Source organism: Primulina eburnea, chromosome 14 (genome assembly GCF_022965805.1).
Source record: "Primulina eburnea isolate SZY01 chromosome 14, ASM2296580v1, whole genome shotgun sequence".
Classification (NCBI taxonomy): Eukaryota; Viridiplantae; Streptophyta; class Magnoliopsida; order Lamiales; family Gesneriaceae; genus Primulina; species Primulina eburnea.
The window spans coordinates 19,507,320-19,528,355 of NC_133114.1; the positions used below are offsets into that span (position 1 = coordinate 19,507,320).

Below are 21,036 nucleotides of genomic sequence, written 5' to 3' on the forward strand. Positions count from 1 at the left end.
TACGGGTGGTGTGTGGTATCGGTGGAATAATGCGATTGAAGTATTTAAGAAAAAAATAGGACTGATTATTAATTGTTTGATCGGTGGTATATTGATCAATATGTGAAGGAACAATTTCACTTTTTTTTAATTATAAAAAATAGTTTTTATTTCAATATTGATGATAAATTTTACATGGACTTTATTTGCAAATTCTTTTGAGATTTTAGGGTGTATAAAGTGCGTGAATACAACTAATTGTAATTTTTTTCTCTTTTTTCCTTTTTGAAAACCATAGTGGTGTGAAGGTTTATTAATTTGACATAAAAGGCTTTGTACTTTTTCGGGTTTTTCTGTTCCCCTGTAACATAAGAAATTGTGTGGTTTTTTTGGGTTTTCACGAGGAGGGTGACATCCATTACCTCCAAATGAGGGATAACTCCAAATGTCGTTTTTCCTATTTCCCAAAATCCATGTTTCGACGTCCTAATTCTCCAACGTACATCACGCGAATTGCTATTAACAATGATTTTATACAAAAATTTATTGCAAACAAAATCCTTTTCATTTTCAACTTTCTTGGATCAAAATTACCCAAAAAACTTAAAAAAATGACACTTAAAACTATAACAGCACCTTACCTATGGCCCCCTGCCAGCACGTATGGTGTTCCTACTATGAAGACTAGAAATGGGAAGAAAGCCACGCATTCAAAAGCTCACGTAATATCGATACATTTGGTAACCAAAAGAAAACAGAATTCATTATGGCTTTACATTTTGAACCATACAGCAAAGCTCAATGTCTACAACACAATCCACAGAAAATGGCATCTGTATACTGGATGTGCACGATTCGCAAATGAGCTCCGGTTGTTATCATCTAGCCAAACACAGCCATGGATCTCACAAAAAAAATGCTCAAATCTGCTGCTGCCAATCGCATAATAAAACCTCGGGACCCGAACTCCGTTCTACAGCTCTTTTTGGCTGGCATCTCCCGAAACACCTCGAAACTGAACAGTGTATTGTTTCTGGACTTCTCTTAGCTTCTCCATTAATTCTTGGAACGAGGGACGGCATTGTGGTTCGCTGAGAACACACCAGAACAGTTTGTTTGTTAGAAAAATTTATGGAACAAAAACGATATATTGATGTAGAGAACGACAAAAAAATCATAGGAGAACCTCCAATTGAAAAGAATAAATAAATATAATAAATACACACATATGCCAGCAGGACTCGATAATGGAAGCCCACAGTGGATCGACATCCCTCGGTATCTCTAGGCGCTGGTTCATGAAGCCAACAGCCCCAATTACCTGCAAGAATCACTAAGAACTTAGCCTATGTCGAAAGATACACAACAAGATTTGACCACTTCAAGTAGCACAAAAAAAATCTATTCCCCAATCTGATGTTTAAATAAGTTACCCAGAAACAGACGTTACCTGCATCGAATTTAGATTCTCCCAAGGGATCTTTTGTGTGACAAGTTCCCATAGAATAACCCCATAGCTATATACATCGGCCCTGATCATCAAAAGCAAGAAGGAACATGTTCAGAAATGAAGATTTTCGTGATTGTAGTTAAGGCAAAGAACACTTTCAGTTACAGTATCCACTTAGCCATACTTCTCATCTGAACGCTCGTTACGAAGAACTTCTGGAGCCATCCACTGAGGCTGCATTTCCAAAAGTAGTTTGTCAACTTTATCCATCAAGGATCAAGCAGTATGAAATGTAATAACATAACAGATAGAGCCATAAGTGCCAGACATATACCGTTCCTTTTCCAGTCTTTGTTGTCAAATAGGTTTCATACTTAACACGTGACAAACCAAAGTCACCAACCTATTAAAAATTACATATTCACGTCAAGTCATTGAAAGATTTGAAAACACATAAGAAGAGTGACTCTAGACTGACCTTGACAGTCCAGTTCTTATCGACAAGAAGGTTGGACGACTTCAAATCACGGTGAATAATAGGTGGATTACAATGATTAAGATAATTCATTCCACGTGCCTGCAAAAAGATGAACAATCCATGACGATAATTGTGAGCAATATGTGTGTTAACCAATCCACGTGGCAAGAAACTAAGTCAGGAATCCAACTAGGTGCTAGCACATTGACTTTGGACGGCAGTTAAGTCAAGAAGGTAAGTTGGTTGACAAGATTCGGATGAACAGTTTTAATCGGGGGATAAAACACAGATAGATAGACTTCACTTTTCCTCCTGGTTTTTTAAAAAAAGGTCTTCTTCTACAGCTCCAGGTTGAATTCTCTCTTCACGGTGTATGCTTGTGTACAAAGGAGATATACGGTGTGAATTGTTTTTTCTTTCTAGCAAGAGTTGAGAGTAAGATTGCGTGATCTTGTAAATGAAATTCGTATTCTAGCGGATTGTCTCTTTCTCCCATGGACATAGATCACATTGATCGAACCACGTAACTCTGGCGTTCTTGCATTTGTGTTGTGCATGTGATCTTAATTCTTCTGTCTCGTGTGTTGCTCTGATCGCGAGAGAGGTTGTGGCTTATTTCTGGATTAATTCACTACAATTTGCATCAGAGCCAAGTTTCTTGATCTATTGTGAATGAGATCGATGGCTACAAGGGTTGATGCGGAGCGGTTCGATGGCAAAGGAAACTTTGGGATATGGCGCCGAATAATATATGCTATTCTTGTTCAACAGAAGGTGGCCAAGGCATTGGGTGTCACGGAAATCATACACTCGAATCTCATATATGATTATCGAATAAATTCATAATTTTATGTAGGATCTTTGTAGTTGATTTACTAACCTTTGTTCCGGAGATAACAATGTTCTTCGATGCTCCGAAACCGATCATGGATGGAAAGGAATCAAATTTTCACAACCCAAATGCTCAAATAAAAGTGATATATTTGTTGCAATCTTTGAATGAATGTCTCGGCTATCTCATTTCTATTTTTGTATTGATAGTCCTTGTATTACAGTAGGATTAGGGAAGTTACCTAGAAAAAATAACCACTCCCTCCAATAAATTCAAATTATCAATTTGAATTGTCTGGACTCTGGGTCGGGTCGGGTCAGCCCTCATGGGCGACCCATTACCATTAACCCATATATATATATAAATTCTTATATCACCCACTCGCACATGATGGCTAGACATCTTGCAAAGATTTATCACAATCATATAACACCAATTTCAAACAAGCAAATGGAGCGTGTGACTAGCGAGCATATTAAATAAGAGCTCATAGATATACACCAGTTAAGGATATAGCAGCTCAATTCAAAACATAATTATGAGGACATTTTACTCGTTATACCTCAGATTCATTTTATTACACTAATCAACGTATCTCTTGTCCCAAAATAAAATAAAAGAGCATACTTGATTCAAATTATTCATATCTGTATATATTCACAATTATGTTCTAACAACGAAGTAAAACATAATTAGCCGGCTTGTGAATACAAAATAAGTGTCAAAATAAATCTTCTTTCCCACTAGAATCTTTCAATCTTTATTTTAGCTGCTTTCTTAGACACGTACCTCGTCACCTAATCGTCCATGGCTATTGGTATCATGCTAAAGTAGCATCACTAAAATAATATTAAAGAGACTGTTGAAAGTCTTAAGGGTATAATATTAAGTCTCACACAATGATCTGGGACTCGAATAATCATTATCCAAATGGTCACTCCAGCACACTGCGGTATGAAACATGTGCTACGATGTGTTTCTTCCTCTTTAAAATGTATGTCACAAAAAGATATTCACATTGTACAGATCTTAGTTCAAGTGCATCTCAACACTTAACTTGAGTTTTCTTTTTACTTATCCTCCAACATGTATCAATATAAAGAAAACTCTAATCTGGCTATAAGACAAGTTAAATGAATTGTGGGAATATCCATTTCGATTACAATAAAATCTACATAAGTAATCTCATCTTGGTAATATATATACCAAGGCAACATATGTATGGATTTGTTCTCAACAAAACCAATATCGTCTCATCTCTGCATGTTTCTCAACACAAGAGGTGATTGCTCGTGTGAGAGAGCCAATCTCAACTTGTCTGACATACCTTCAATTTTCATATTAGTAATTCATAAAATGTACACATTACACATAATGAAAACATCATTATTATAATGAGTACAATGTCTTAAATACATGTGTTTAGTTACAATCATATCCTACGTAGTCCAAGAGATCTAATATGATCTATAAATATGTCTCTTGGTATTGGCTTAGTAAACGGATCAGCCACCATCATGCGTGTAGGAATGTATTTCAAAATCACTTCTTTCTTTTCAACTATATCTCTGATAAAGTTGTACTTCGTGTGTCAATGTGTTTGGTTTTTCCATGGTAGTTGGGGTCTTTTGTGTAAGCAATTGCCGATTGACTATCACAATAAATCGTTAAAGCTCCCACTGGACTGCTTACGATACCCAAATGACATAGGAATCTCTTTAACCAAACACTTTCTTGCACTGCAGAAGCACATGCCACAAATTCTGCTTCCATTGTGGATAGTGATACACAAGTTTGTTTCTTGCTTCTCCTAGAGATGCATCCATCATTTAGCAAGAAAGCATAACCAGAAGTTGATTTACGCTCATCTAAATCATCACCCCAATCAGCATTTGTGTATCCTTTCAACGTTAAATATTTTCCTTGATAACAAAAGAAGTAATCAGTAGTGCCTTTTAGGTATCTTAGAATCCTTTTAACTGCACTCCAGTGTCTTCTTCCTGGATTAGATTGATACCTGCTGACCAGACCCACGGCATAACAAATATCGGGATGAGTTCACATCATTGCATACATTAAACTCCCAATAGCACTAGAATATGGCACTTTAGACCTCTCATGGATTTCTTCAGAAGTGTTTGGGCACATTTCACGACTTAAGCCTTCACCTTTGGCCACAGGAGTATCAATGGATTTGCAATTTGACATTCTAAATCGTTCTAGAATCTTTTTAATGTAAGATTCTTGAGACAGTGCAAGAAGTCTCTTAGAACGATCTTTGTCAATTTTAACACCTAGGATGTAATCTGCCTCACCCATATCCTTCATTTCAAAATTTAAGGACAACCATTTCTTAATGGTTTCTATATACTCCTTGTCATTCCCAGCTAACAATATGTCATCGACATAAAGAGATAGAATCACCAACTTTTTATTGGATCTTTTCACACACACAATGGTCTTCATCTATCTTAATGAAGTCATATGAGATTATTGCTATGTGAAATCTCAAATACCATTGTCTAGAAGACTGCTTAAGGCCATAAATTGATCTATTCAACTTACAAACTTTGTTTTCTTGACCTTTAACAACGAAACCTACTGTTTGTTCCATGTAGATTTCTTCTTCAAGTTCTCCATTGAGTAAAGCAGTCTTTCCAGAAGAGGAACTTGGATAATGGTTTATACATTCTTTTGGGAAATACCATTGTAAAGTCCCTTGCACTCGCTGCCAAAGAACAAGTCAATTGCAAGCAATGGCACTTAAGATTGGGTCACATTATGACAGAGGACTACAAGGGCTGTGCAAACAAGGACTCGCTGCAAGTACAAGTGCAGTGTTTATAGACTTCTATGATGTGTGTATAAAAGAAAGGCAACAAGAGTCAAGTTCACAAAGGCAGTTCATAACACCACAACACCCCTCGATTACGTACATTCTGATTTATGGGGACCTTCAAAGACACCATCAAATGGAGGAGCAAGTTACTTCTTATCTCTAGTGGATGATTATCTAGGAGAGTTTGGGTGTATCCTTTGAAGCATAAAAATGATGCTTTTGAGAAGTTCAAACTCTGGCTAGCTCTCCAAGAAAACCAATCAGGAAGGAAACTCTAAGTTTCTAAGAACAGATAATGGTTTTGAGTATTTTTCCAAGGAATTTGATGAGTTTTGTCAAAGGACACGTAACAATCCCTAGAATACCCCAGAAGAATGGATTGGCAAAAAAGATGAATAGAACACTTTTAGAACGAGTAAGGTTGTAAAGTCCAAAAATCAGTCCACGTAAACCGCATGCATTCAAATTATTTAGATTGCTTATTTATTTTATTTAATTGATTTTAAATCTTAAATGATATATGTTATATGATTAAATGTTTAAATTACATGCTTTCATGAAATTAAAGATTTTGTCCGAATATCCGATATTAGGTCGGGGAAAAGAGATCGGGGACGACCAAGATTTTTTAAGGCTCGATAAAATGATTAAATAGGATGAAAATTTTCTAAAAATGCTGGAGTCCAAACATGGTTCTAAATTTCGTTAGGCGCAAGTCTAGAGCCTTGGCCTCCTAGGCGGGGACTAGACGTCGCTAGGCGGATTATACGGTATCAAGAGACTTGTAATGGTTCTTAAACTAAATTTCAGTCCAAACTTTGTTAAAATCCAATAAGACACCTAGTTCATTCCTCCTGCTTAAGGCGGATTAGAATAATAGACAATGCAAAAAAAATCAAAATAAAGATAAAAATTACCTTTGGGGCCTGGTTCGATTTTCTTATGTGTGCAGAAGTAAATAAACAAAGAAGATGAGAGTAGCGTGTTAGGGACAAGCGAAAGCCAACAAATCGTGGTTTTAATTGAGCTTTCAATCACAAAAAATTAAAAGCACGAGCCAATAATTCTTTCTTATGTTATGTTCTAGTTTAATTCGGCTTTCAAAAATTAAAAGCCCAAAAAAATTTCCCAAAAATACTTTAGATGCCTAGGCCCGTCTTGAACCGCCTTGGACGGCCTAGACCCGCCTAAGAGCGCCTAGGCGCCCATGCCGCATAGGTTGGCCGCCCAGCACCTTTTCGGTGCAATCAAGCGGCGCCTAGCGCCTCGGCCGCCTAGCACAAGTTTTAGAACACTGAGTCCTAATTATTCGACGAGTCGAACCCTATTTTATCCGGGAAGCAGGTGTTAGTCAAACGAAGGACTTTTATGGCAAAAGGACTTTTATGGACTCGAAAGTTATTATTTTTGTAAACTTTTATTTTATATTTAATTGGGCCTTAACAGGCCTAGTTCAAAGGTGTATGCTACTGAGTTCAGGACTGTCAAACTCATTTTGGGTAGAGGCTGTTGCTACTGCAAGCTATTTCATAAACAGATCACCATCTGTCCCTTTAGGATTTCTTACTCCAATGGAAAAATGGTCTGGAAAACCACCTTCATTGGACTATCTAAGACCGTTTGGATGCACTGCCTTTGCTCACTGAAAACAAGGAAAGCTGGAATCAAGAGCTATCAAGTGTATATTCCTTGGCTATCCAGAAGGTGTGAAGGGATATAAATTGAGGTGTATTGAAGCTGGCAAGGAAAGAACCTTCGTTTGTAGGGATGTCACATTCAAATAAAATGAGTTTCCTATGAACCTGAACTCAAAATTGATACCACTTACAGATCAAATAACTTCTGAAGCAGCTAGAACTCAAGTTGAGGTTGAGTTACCTAGTCCCCATCAAATAGATGATACTGAACAAACAGAAGATCATGAGAACATACCTGCTGATACACATCAAGCTCATGATATTCATGGATATCAATTGGTTAGGGACAGACAGAAAAGGACTGCCAAACCACCTCATAAACATGGACTTGCATGCATGGTCTCATTTGCACTAACAGTGGCTTGTGAAATTGATGGAAGTGAACCATCCTCATTGAAGGAAACAATGAGTTCCAGTGACAAGAAGCATTCGATTAAAGCTATGAGTGAAGAGAAGTGGATTCTCTTGAAAAGAACAAAACTTGGAAATGATCAGAAAGTAATTGGGTCCAAATCGATATTCAAAAGAAAAGATGGAATACCTGGTGTGGAAAAGCCAAGATACAAGGCAAGGCTTGTGGCAAAAGGCTATTCCCAAGTTGAAGGGTCGGACTTTCATGAGAAGTGAGGAAATTTGATGACTTCATGCTTAGTCATAACTTCGAAAGAAGTGTGTATGACTGCTGTGTCTATCATAAGAAGCTATCAAATGCTATCAAATGGAAACAATCTTTATCTGCTCTTATATGTTGATGACATGTTGGCTAGTAAAGACACATGAGAAATTAACAGATTAACGGCCGAATTGAACAAAACATTTGAGATGAAGGATCTTGGACCTGATAAAAGGATTCTTGGAATGGAAATACACAGGAACAGAGCAGATAGGGTATTGGTTATTGAACAAACAAGATATACCGAAAGTATTAAAAAAGTTTAATATTCTTGATTCAAAACCAGTACAAAGTCCTTAGGCAAATCATTTCAAACTCTCTGCCACACCATGTCCTCAAACTGTTGATGAAAAGAAGTATATGGACTCCAAACTTTATGCAAGTGTTGTGGGGAGTCTAATATGTTATGATATGTACTAGGCCTGATTTAGCATATGTCATTAGCCTAGTGGGCAGATCTATGTCTAATCCTGGCAAGGATCATTGGATGGCTCTTATGGATATTAAGGTATGTGAAGGGATCTGTAAATCTTGGATTGTCACTCTCAGGTTGTATGGAAGCACATGATTTGGTTACAGGGTCTATAGACTCAGATTTTGCGGGCAGCGTTGATACAAGTCTCTAACTGGTTATGTATTCACCTTGTATGGGACAGCTGTTAGTTGGAATCCATGTTGCAGCCTGTGGTTGCCCTTTCCACAAGTGAAGCAGAATACATTGCCATTTCAGAGGGAGTGAAAGAATGTGGTTTCAAGGGTTCCTGAAGGATTTAGGATTTGTTCAAGACTACGTGGTCATCCATTGTGACAGTCGTGCTGTACAACTATCAAAACATCAGGAGTTTCGTGAACGGTCGAAGCACGGAGATAGTCAAGTTACACTTTGTTCGAGAAGTGACTGATACCGGAAGAATAAAGATAGTGAAGATACTGCTGACATTTTTACCAAGGTGCTTCCTGTCAACAAGGTTCGACACTGCTTGAACTTGGTTAAGTTAAAGGCAGAAACTAAAGCAATGCCTTAACAAAAAGGGAAAATTGGAGGAAGGACAATGGATTGGTATAAAATGAGGACTGATAAAAAGGTAGAGAATTGTGAGTAATATGTGTGTTAACCAATCCACGTGGCAAGAAGCTGAATCGGGAGTCCAACTAGGTGCTAGCACTGATTGACTTTGGAAGGCAGTTAAGTCAAGAAGGCAAGTTGGTTGACAAGATTTGGATGAACAGTTTTAATCAAGGATAAAACACAGATAGACTTCCCTTTTCCTCCTGGTTTTTTAAGTTTTCTTCTACAGCTCAAGATTGAATTCTCTCCACGGTGTGTACTTGTGTACAAACAAAGGAGATATACAGAGTGCTATGTAGCACAGCCTCTCCTAGAAAAAAAAATTCTGAAGTATCGGACACAGATACGACATGCGTATCAGCATGTCGGATACGGCAAAATACGTGACGTTAATTTTTGTAGGTTTGACCAGTCGGATACGTTTTGAACACGACTAGGATACGACATGGACACAACGGGAATACGTTTTTTTACACGTTTCGGAAAAAAAAAAAAAATTAATTACTGCTATGAAGTTCTACAATTGTATATATTTATATAAATACGTATATATAAAACATTTATATATATTTTAATAATTATCGCATCCTAACCGTATCGTCTCTTCTATTTTCAAAATCCATATCGTATTCGAATACGATAACCGTATCCGTATCCATGCAACATAGACAGAGTGTGAATTGTGTTTTCTTTCAGGCAAGAGTTGAGAGGAAGATTGTGTGATTTTGTAATTGAAACTCGTATTCTAGTGAATTGTCTCTTTCTCCCATACATCACGTAATTCTGGTGTTCTTGCATTTGTATTGTGCATTCATCTATTTATGTTGTGCACGTGATCTTAATTCTTCTGCCTCATGTTGTGTTACTCTGATCGCTAGAGAAGTTGTGGCTTATTTCTGGATTAATTCACTGCAATAACAATGAAAGCATTATATCTAAAAGGTTTCTAATTCTCCAAAAAAAAGTTGAAATTTTAAGATTCACTGGCAGTCTAGACACAAAAAAAGGGAGAATAGAGAGTAAAATAAATATGGGTCTGGTGCATTAGATATGATCAATCCAATGATTAGCACTTACTATATCCAAAGCCATCAAAATACGACGTCTCCAGTCCAGTTTTGTCACATTTCTCTGTAGTAAACGGAACAGACTCCCCCTAGATTAAATCAAGTGTGTTTATTAAATCAGTAGTAAAGTGCTTAAAGATTAATCAATGAAGATGACATAAACCGTATAATTGAAAGATAGATAGCAACAACAATATAGTAATTAGGATGGACAGAATATAATAAAGCAATGATATGAGTAAGACACATGCAGAGAGCATACCGTGGAAGAAACTCTGTGACAATGCAAAGCCTTTGAGGCGAAGTGACTGCACCCATAAAGAGCAGAATATTTGGATGACGGAGTCTTTTCATAAGAGAAACCTTCAAAAACAAACGAAAATTTTAAAATTGTGCAATATCCATGCTTACATTTTTTTCGATCTCTAGGGATGTTGATGCACGAGTAGGCATATCAAATAAATATCACGAATGGTGGACCGAAACCTACAATAATTGCATGCCTACCTCCTGTCTGAAAGAAAATATCAAATCATCCGAATATTCTTGTCTGGAGAATACCTTGACAGCGACATCCTGCACAAAGTATATTTCGGTCTATCATGAGAGACGGACATTTATAGTACAGCGAGGAAATAAGTTCGGAAAAGTGCATTCTTGACATACATACACAAACGACGTTCTAGTTTGAGTTGTAAAACACGAAACTAAAATAAGATAGCTCAAAATTAGCAGAGGTGATGGCTGTAGCCAAAACTACAGCAGAGAGATTGTTTTGGACCGCAAATAAATGATAAATTCTAACTGATGAAGGTACAATTACAAGGATTTGAGAAAATGTTAAATAATCAAAAGAATAAAACTTCATATCCTGATGCGAACACGGATGGTCAAGCCCCAAAGAAAACATTGGACACTTTAGAGTTGCAAGAGGGACCAATCACGAGGAGACGGCTGAAGAGGTTCAAAGAAGCATTGCATGGGCTTATGAGCAAAGAAGAAGGATTTACAAGCGAGGTACAGAGTGCTGAAGGGTTCGTGATGCATGTGAGTATGTTTGGGAGTCATATGAACATTATTCAAGCATCCGTGCACAGCAAAACACAAAACAAGACAAAAGACCTCGCGCACATGCGCCCAGACGAGGCGCGCATATGCTCGAGAAGGGCCACCGAAGATAACACGGACAGAGACTTCCGCGCATAGGGCGCGCATATGCGTGGGTATAGGGCGCGCATAGGGCGCACAGCGCAAATCCGAAGACAGTAGCTTCCACGCATATGCGCGCGACGCGAATATTTTCCTAGTTTAGAGTTTTAATTATTTTGGCAACTATTAATATCTTTTTGATTATGTAAACATATTTGAATGATTTTGGAGGACAATTTCGGATTATTATTGATAGTTTATCCAACTTTTTGAGTTTTTCTCTCAAACTTTTCAAGGCTTAGCTTTGTGCAAAAATCAAACTTATCAAAGTTTTAACTTTGTGGCGTTTGTCGATCGTTTATTACGCGTATTGTCAAAGACGAGTACTTTGAAGGTCCGTTCGAGTATCGGTTGTTCTTGTCCTCATTTATTACTAAACCACGTAGTTTAGGGGTGAAGATCGCGCATTTGCTTGAATCAAAAGGTCGAGACAACACAACAATCCTTGTTCGTATTTGAATTGAGGATGCGATTCGATTTTAATCGTCTTTGCCTTTCTTTTCGTACGAGGAACCACATCATTTGGTATCAAAGCTTAGGCTCGTTGAATTCAAGTAAGTTTAACTGTTCTTAAATTTTCAGATCTGTGTTATCCTTTCGTTTGTTTGTCAGATCTACGTCGTTCTATCGTTCTTCGTCTTTTTCGTGAATCTGTGATTCTCGAAATTTTGTGATTCTTTTTTTTGGGGGATTTTCGAGTGGCACTCAAAAAAAAATACAAAAAATCTGAAAATTCACCATTATTTCTTTTTGGTATTTTGTTTTATTTCCTTTGGAGAGTCATATCCAATTCTCTCATAGTCAAAAAAAAAAATTATTATAAATCTTCAAATTTCATGTAGTCAAAAAAAAAAAATTATTATAAATCTTCAAATTTCATGTCTACACAGTCCAAGTGAGTCGTTCACAATTGTTCACAAGTTGAACTTGATTGTTTGATATACAACGATACAAAGCTTGAGCACTTCTGAGTGAACTATCAAATTCCTGTGAAAACACTTGAGTGCGAACGTTATTTCTTTGGAGTGACGGGTAAGTATTTGTTGTGAGCAAAAAAATAAGAGAGGAGAGACGAGCAATTTTCTTTGGAGTGACCGTGAGCGCTTGGGTGACGAATATCTTTTATTTCTACTAACCTTTTCTTGCAGGTACAAGTCCGAAAGTAAAATGAAGAGGGAGGTAGGAGATAGTTCGAACCAGGGATTGTCTAAGGTTCAAATGGAGTCGTTGTTTGGGCATTTCACTAGGATGATGAGGTTTTAGTTGGAGCCGTTACATGAGAGGATGAGTATGCTTGAAGTTAGTACTAGTGGAGATAAATCTAAGACTAAAGATTTGGGTAGAGGAGAAGAAGAGGAAGAATATGATTTGGGAGGAGAGCCAAAATGAGAATTGGAGTAGGAACGGAAGAGGTAAAGGAAGAAGAGAAGCCGTACGAAGTAGATATGATGGGAATGTGGAAGATGGTAAGGTGGGTAGTATTAAGATGAAAATTCCATCGTTCCATGAGAAATCTGATCTGGAGGCATACTTAGAATGGAAAAAGAGGGTAGAGTTTGTGTTTGAATGTCACCACTACTCCGAACAAAAGAAGGTTAGGTTGACGGGGGTTGAATTTCTAGACTACGCTCTCATTTGGTGGATCCAACTTGTGACCACCTATGTTGCATGGCTACGGGTACGAGTATCGTATCGAATACGATACGGATACGGCGACACGTCAAATTTAGAAAATATTAGACACGATACCTAGAATACGACAATAATTAAAATATATATAAATATTATATATAATTATATTTATATAAATTTAGTATTGAAAAGTAAAAATTATAGAAATGGAATGAAAGAAAGGGACAAACGTATTTAGAGATTTAAAAATCCAGCCAAATTTATTTTAAATTATTTTTCTTTTAGTCCCTAGAAATTTTAATTTTTTTAATTAACCCTAAAACTTTTAAATATTTGCAATTTTGCCCAAACGTATCCATGCCCTATCCATGGCGTGTCCTCGCCGAGTCCAAAACGTATCCAGCTGGTCAACCTAAACAAAGTCAACGATACGGATTTTGACGTATCCGACACGCGTATCCACGTGTCGTATCCGTATCCGATACCTCAAAAAAAAATTTAAGATATTCGTGCTACATAAGTGACCACTAGGAGGAGGTATAATGAAAGACCCATTGAAATGTGGGATGAAATGAAGAGGGTCATGAGGAAGAGGTTTGTGCCCAATCACTATTATAGGGAGATGTTCAAGAGGCTACAAACTTTGAGGCAAGGAGTGAAGAGTGTCGAGTACTACTATAAGGAGATGAAAGTAGTCATGATTAGGGACAAATATAGAAGAGGATAGTGAGGCGACGATGGCAGGTTTTCTTTGTGGTTTGAACAAGGAGATTCAAGATCAAGTGGAGCTTAGGCACTACTTGGATCTAGACGAGATGGTGCAAATGGCCATAAAAGTGGAGCAACAACTCAAGAGACGAGGAGTTGGCCGCACCAATCAAACTAAGAGTTCTTCATCTTCTTGGCGACCAAATGTGGTGAAACATGATGAAAGTAATGTGGTGTCCAAGCCCAAGATTGTGACCAAGCAAGAGACACCTAAACAAAGAGTGCAATGTGAATCTGAAACTCCTCTTAATCGTTCTAGGGATATTAAATGTTTTAGATGTCAAGGGGTGGGTCATATTGCTAGTCAATGTCCTAATAAGAGGGTGATGATCTTGAATGGCTATAAAGGTGTCAAGGGTTCGTGATGCATGTGAGTATGTTCGGGAGTCATATGAACATTATTCAAGTATCCGTGCACAGTAAAACACAAAACAAGACAGAAGACCTCGCGCACATGCGCCCAGACGAGGCGCGCATATGCTCGAGAAAGGCCACCGAAGATAACACAGACAGAGACTTCCGCGCATAGGGCGCGCATATGCGTGGGTATAGGGTGCGCATAGGGCGCACGGCGCAAATCCGAAGACAGTAGCTTCCACGCATATGCGCGCGACGCGAATATTTTCCTAGTTTAGAGTTTTAATTATTTTGGCAACTATTGATATCTTTTTGATTTTGTAAACATATTTGCACAATTTGGAAGACAATTTCAGATTATTATTGATAGTTTATCAAACTTTTTGAGTTTTTCTCTCAAACTTTTCAAGGCTTAGCTTTGTGCAAAAATCAAACTTATCAAAGTTTTAACTTTGTGGCGTTTGTCGATCGTTTCTTACGCGTATTGTCAAAGACGAGTTCTTTAAAGGTTCGTTCAAGTATCGGTTGTTCTTGTGATCATTTATTACTAAACCACGTAGTGTAGGGGTGAAGATCGCGCATTTGCTTGAATCAAAAGATCGGGACAACACAACAATCCTTGTTCGTATTTGAATTGAGGACGCGATTCGATTTTAATCGTGTTTGCCTTTCTTTTCGTACGAGGAATCACATCATATCATGTGCTATAATATGGACAAGGTGATGCTTTAATTGTAATATTTTGGGGCTAGAGAAGAGATTTCTAAAGAAGGGGCAAAGAACATACTGATCCATACCACAAAGCATGATATACAGTTCCACACGAACCTGCCAAAACAAATTAAAGAAGATGTAAGGGGCTTCAAAAAATTACTATTCCAAAAGAAGAAACTATTGATCTATAGCAAAAATCAGAAAAAATGTCAACTCAGAAATATCGGCACATGGAAATACAATACGTTGCAGACAAAAAGTAGCAAAAATTTATTAGTGAACTTTCAAGCACTCCAAACTTCATATAAGCCTGCTTAAAATCACAGGTTCCAGGAGCATACACAGAAGAAAACAAATGATGTTTTAAGAACATGGTTGACACAAAAAATAAAATAAAATTCACTAACCTTGCCCAATTTGTTCTCCGAGAGTTAAGTCCTCCCACAAAATTTCATAATCCAAGCTGTCCGAATCCATATCCACTTTATTTACAGCACCGCTGCTGGTACTTCCACAACTGCTCGCACTGCTAGTGCTGTTAACATTGGCCGAAGAGGACCAAGATCCATAAGCCTCATTGTTAGACATCCGATTGGTTTCCGTAACCTGAGTTTCAGATTTTAATGGGGAAACAGCACTCTTTGGGTGCCCCAATTCATTTACTTGATCATTGTTTAACCACGGCCAACTAAAAAGGGGTGACTTTGATTCTTTTCCATCATGTTCATGTCCTTTCCATGGCCAAGCCGCCACAGCTTTCTTACTTATCCAAGCCTCTGCCTTTGAGGTAAGCATCCTCGAAATATTTGGTTTCCCGTCATTCTCATCTCCAGGATCAAGAGAGGGTTTAGCTGGGGAATGTTCCTCATGACTAACACAAGAAAACACGCCAAATGTAGAAAGATGTATATCTTCTCTAGGTGTACTAGCTCCACTTGATGCCGCGTCCTCTCTATGGTCATACATATTTGCATCCGAGACACCATGATGACTATTGAAACCGCCACTTTCATGATCCGAATTGTTTTCTGCATTCTTCATTTTCGACTTAACCTTGTTGCTCACTTTGGAAGCCTATTTTAAGAGATGAAGTTAGCAATTGCTACATTAAAAATATTCATACAAGATTTAAATTAGATAGCCCACCAAATTGGATATTTTGGAGGCAATTGCCACTTGTAGAGGTTGCTGAGGATCAAGCCCGAGCGCTGCAGAAGCAATGCTTCTAGACCTGCCAAAACTTGAATCTGTATCCAAGTGTCTCTGCCCTGATGCTGTGGCATTTGAATCTTGAAAAGGTTTGGAATCACTTGATACACATATAATCCCAATCAAAGTACCATCATCATCATAGAAAGGGGTATTGGTTGCCACAACTAAAAATATATCTCCTCTCTTCGTTCTAACTGGAAACTTGCCAGTCCAACTCTCTCCCATCATTACTCGATGGATAATGTTGCTAGCAACAGAAAAATCTTTATGATCAGTTAATAGCTCAATGGCATCCTGCTCCAAAGCCTCGGAGGTTGAATATCCATAAAGATTTTCAGCGCTTCTATTCCTGCATGATGTAGAGAGAACCTTAGTTCTTATTTGAATGAATTAATCATTGATTTCAATTTTTCCTTCAAACAATATCAAACTTTTCGACATCCACTAACCAATCAATTGGAACAAGAGTCTACTGATTTTTTCAATCTCTATTTGTATAGATGTATGATGCGGATTCACATTTACAAATTGGACATCTCACACACACACACACACACACACACACACAAGAATAAACAACTAAGTATCTACCTCCAACCATTGAACATGAAATGCATTACCAACACAGCTCCACAACATATTCCACATGATAAATCCAAAAAAATTAAATCCAAAACTAGTCAGTTCCCTCAAATACGAAAATGGGCACCAAAGTCAATATTTGTCCAAAACTAGAAAGCAATAACTGTCCAAAAGTAGAAAGTACAAATAAGTTTCCCCAACTAACCAGTAAGTTATCCGCCAATTCAGATCAAATATATGCACTGACTGCCCCATTGACTGCAATATATTCAAATACTGCTTATCTGTGAACTTAACGGCCGCCGGACCACCACCACAACCGCCTCCTCCACCACTCCACGCTTCCTTATTCTCCCTCTGCAGTGGGGACGCGTGACGAAATGATGCTGAACCCTTTTTCCACGTAGCCATTAGACTCCCATCTCCGCCACCTGCCCTCCGCCGAGGGGTTCGCTGGGGGGAGACCGATTGAGCCCTGTGCTTTTGACGATAACCAGCAGCCATAATTTCAGCTGCGGATGAAGTGATGAGCATAGACATCTCTTGCTTCAAGTGGGCATGGCCCAATTCCAATTCATGGATCTTCTTAAGTAGCTCCTCAGCTGCCGGCGCCACCGGTGTTGCACTGTTCTCCATCGCCTACACAATTCTTAAGTCGCTCTAGAAATCAAACCAGGAAACCGACATAATATAAAAAAATTTCCCGATCACGCTATCCTCCAAGAAAAAAAAAAAACCTTCAAAACTCAAATCTTGAAAGTGAGGAACCAAATTTCTTGAAACCCTTTGAAAACCATGAAAACATGAATCAATGGTTCCCAATGGACCGTATCATAATGGACTCTGCAATCTACAAGAGGTATACCATCACATAGATCTTAGACCAAGATGACTAATCCTATTTTTCCCTTCCTCGAAAAAACGTATTTCCTTTTGATTTATATATCTGAATTATTGTGAACTGATCTTTAATCAATAAAAATTGAGCTATGAAAACAACTGTTTTGGCGTTTTCCCTTTCCTTTTCCCTCTCTATGCTCTTTCTCTCACATGCCTGCCTTTTCTTTTTTTCTTTGTTTTTTTCTCAAGACAAGCTTCACCGTCATACTCAAACCACATCTCTACAGATGCCCGTGAAATGAACGTCCAATCGTTTTGCATAACGTGATAGACTATCTCGGCTGTGACCGACACGAAGAGTTGTTGCGCCTGAGGCAGCATGGTTGTTTAGACTCGACTCATTTATTGGACAATGATATTTTCTTTCTCAATCCTTCTTGAGAGCAAACACTGAATTGATTGAAATTAAAAGAGTTAAATTCAACTTCCAAATTATATTTTAGTGGAGTGTATTCAATTCAGAGTTTTGATTACTTTTAATGACTTTTATAAATGATAGACTTTTATGGATTTGATAAATTTTTATTGACTTTTATATAATCTCACAGATTTATGTAGACTTTTTTGCAAGATTTTTATAGACTTTTGTGGATTTTTTTTTATAAAATTTTATAAATTTTGTACTTAACTATAACATGTGATTTTTTTATTGATTTCTTTGAAACAATAATTAATTGACATATATAACATATTCAGTTTGAAATTATTTTCAATATTTATATTAATAAATAAATTTACTTATTTAAAAGTTAAATCGTTTAATCCTTACATGTGTATATATGTGGGTTTATATGCATGTTTGTAAATTTTTTAAAATACATCAATTGGTTAACATGTAACCTTCTTTTTAAATTGATAAAATACATGTGAAAATAATATTATTTATTATTGTGTGAATATAATTTTGTATAAAAATATTATAGCTTACATATTAATTGAAAATACTAAAATGAATTTAAAAAATCATGGTTGTTACCAGACTATTTAATTATTAAGAATTAAACAACATTTTTTTGATCATCTTTTATTAGTATTGAATATTACATTAATTTGTATGAATCATAAATTAAAAATCACAAAATCAATTCTATAATTCAAAATTTCCCGTGAACAATCAAGAATGGGATTACCAGTTATAATGAGATCAATAAAATAATTTTAAAAACATAAATAGTGACTGACAGTATATATAATCCATGGTTTTTAAGCTACTCACAAACACAATCCATCATGAGCTCTAATGTTCTAAAGACTTATTTTTTATTCGTTAAAATCAAAGATTGATACATAAAATAAAAAAAAAAAGTACACATTCTTTTTCAATACCAGGCTAGCTATTTCAACAATGTTAGTCAAACAACCATGTCATCCAAAAAGAGTCACGGGGAATTTTATCAGTAGATAAAGATTTTTACAGATATGAGTGATTAGTCGCTCAAAATACTTAATAATAACTCAACACTCCTAACAAGTAAATTTTATGAGTTGTTACATGTGTTATGAACATTGTTAGAGACATCGGGTTAAAATGGGCTAACTTAGTTGGGTTGGAAATTAAGGCGAGGGAGTGCGGCCATCCCGTTTTTATAAAAATATCAGAATTTCAAATTTTTCAATACATTTTGTGAATTTTTTTTTTATCAAAAACATACTTTAAAAGTATGCATTTTGAGAATTTGAAACTAGTATTTTCTGTGTTTGTAATGTTCTGCATTATTATTTTTACATATAATTAAGTTTCTCTTCATGTTATTAATATTCCTTGGATATATGATTTTTACTCAAGATATAATTGGTAGCTTATTCCATTTGTTTGCTTATAACATTGATTACTTGTTATTGTGTAACAATAATAATACTTTAGGTTTGAAATCTCAAGTATTGATGTGGTTTTAATATTTTTGATAAGAAGATTTGAGGTTTTTTCCAACCTGCTAGCTTGGCGGGCTAATTTTTTTTGACAAGAGACCTGAATATAGGTCTCTATATTCAAAGTTCCAAATCTAAAAAAAATTATCCCCTAAGCAGATCGCTCTTCTCTAATTTAGAACATGAGAACTCTTGCTTATACATTCAAATTCTCAATGAGGCATAGTGGTCCTTGCCTAAATATTGCGGTCGGACTTTGCAGATGTGAACACTCTTGCATATTTAACACTACACCCGATCGAGTCCCTATGGAGATGTAGATGTCATTTACTAGACATTGCAATCGGACTTTGCAATGATTTCCTTCCGGGGAACATCCTACCATTAACACGATAGTCAAAAGGGTCAATACATATAAAATTCCGAAGTTTTATGATGGCTGGAAACCTAATAATAAAGAGAAAATAACGTTCAATGAAGAATGTTCTAAAAGTGTCAGATCATATTTTATACTTGGGTATTTATAGTGTCGGAAGATTCATTTACTTTTTCGAATGAGAACTCCAGTTATGAATTTTTTTTTTGGGTGATGATTTGTTCCTAGATTTGTACTGATGAATATATGAGTTTGGTATATCATGTATATGACCAGATTTTCTTGATTCTTTCCTACTGTTAGATTAGGTTATGACTTTGGCTTTATTTACTGTTAGGTAAATACAATATTTAGTTTAATAATATTTTAGGATTTTATTCAATTATGACATTTATTTTATCTGTATATCCATGCAAGTTGCATAGATAAAATTTTTGAATATACAATAGGTACCATGAGGTCTGCCTCATAACGTAAGATGACAAAACTAATTAGCAAGCGTAATGTATATTCTAAATTGGTTTCGATTCAGCCGCCTCAAATAATGATATAGGTTGCTCGAGCTTAAGACTATCATGTATGATGTAAATGTCATGTTTAATTAGTAAATGCATAGAAATATTCATTCATACAGATGAATGATCATTTGATAATGCACTGAACAACCCTCTCTCGGACTTTCCAAGTGGTTATCACTTAATGAGTGGAATAATATGCGATTATGGTTGTGCATCATTAGTCATTTGATCTGAGATAACGTAGAGGGTCTATGTACTAGCATGCACTTTGATCCGTTTACCGACTTCATTGAGGGTCAATAAGTGGCGAGATTGGGTGTAGTTTCAAAATTCATAGAAATCAATCCATTGTAGAGGAGGATTCACCGCTCACTCAAGGGTGATACGTGATATGATGAGTTAATAGTGCAAGAAATATCTGACCAAAGTAATACATGTTCATTTTGGAAAGCGGTTCACTTAGTTGCATATACCATGTCACTATTATTACAAAAATATCGAATTCATTTAAAACTTTCGATATACCAATAGTTGCAGATTAAATCGTGTTAGAGTAGATGCCCTGCAAACCAACGGTTGGCTAGGGATGTTATTGACTCACGTGAATGAACAATCTTTATTTTAATATAATTTAACTTTTATAGTCTTGTTTTACTTTATCTGTATACTCATGCAATCAACATAGATAAAGTTCTTGATTATATTTTAATACAAATGAATTGTAATTCGATGTTGAAACTCGTTTGTGAACACTGTATGATATAAATTCGTTCCTAGTCGATTCAGCCGCCTAAAATATGGATAAAAGTCGCTTG

At 36.6% G+C, this 21,036-nt stretch overlaps 1 protein-coding gene across 1 annotated transcript; it reads right to left on the minus strand.

Annotated features, from left to right (window-relative positions):
• Window positions 1-670: 670 nt before the first annotated feature.
• LOC140813300 (uncharacterized) lies at window positions 671-17,606 on the minus strand. Its single transcript, XM_073171804.1, has 13 exons — window positions 16,764-17,606; window positions 15,911-16,325; window positions 15,172-15,838; window positions 14,838-14,878; window positions 10,592-10,660; window positions 10,347-10,447; window positions 10,095-10,173; window positions 1,908-2,006; window positions 1,764-1,832; window positions 1,614-1,663; window positions 1,430-1,511; window positions 1,206-1,300; window positions 671-1,070 (listed from the first exon to the last, which is right to left on the minus strand). The coding sequence occupies exons 1-13, from the start codon at window positions 17,192-17,194 to the stop codon at window positions 953-955; spliced, it is 2,316 nt and encodes a 771-aa protein (XP_073027905.1). The 5' UTR covers window positions 17,195-17,606; the 3' UTR covers window positions 671-952.
• Between the last annotated feature and the right edge of the window lie 3,430 nt (window positions 17,607-21,036).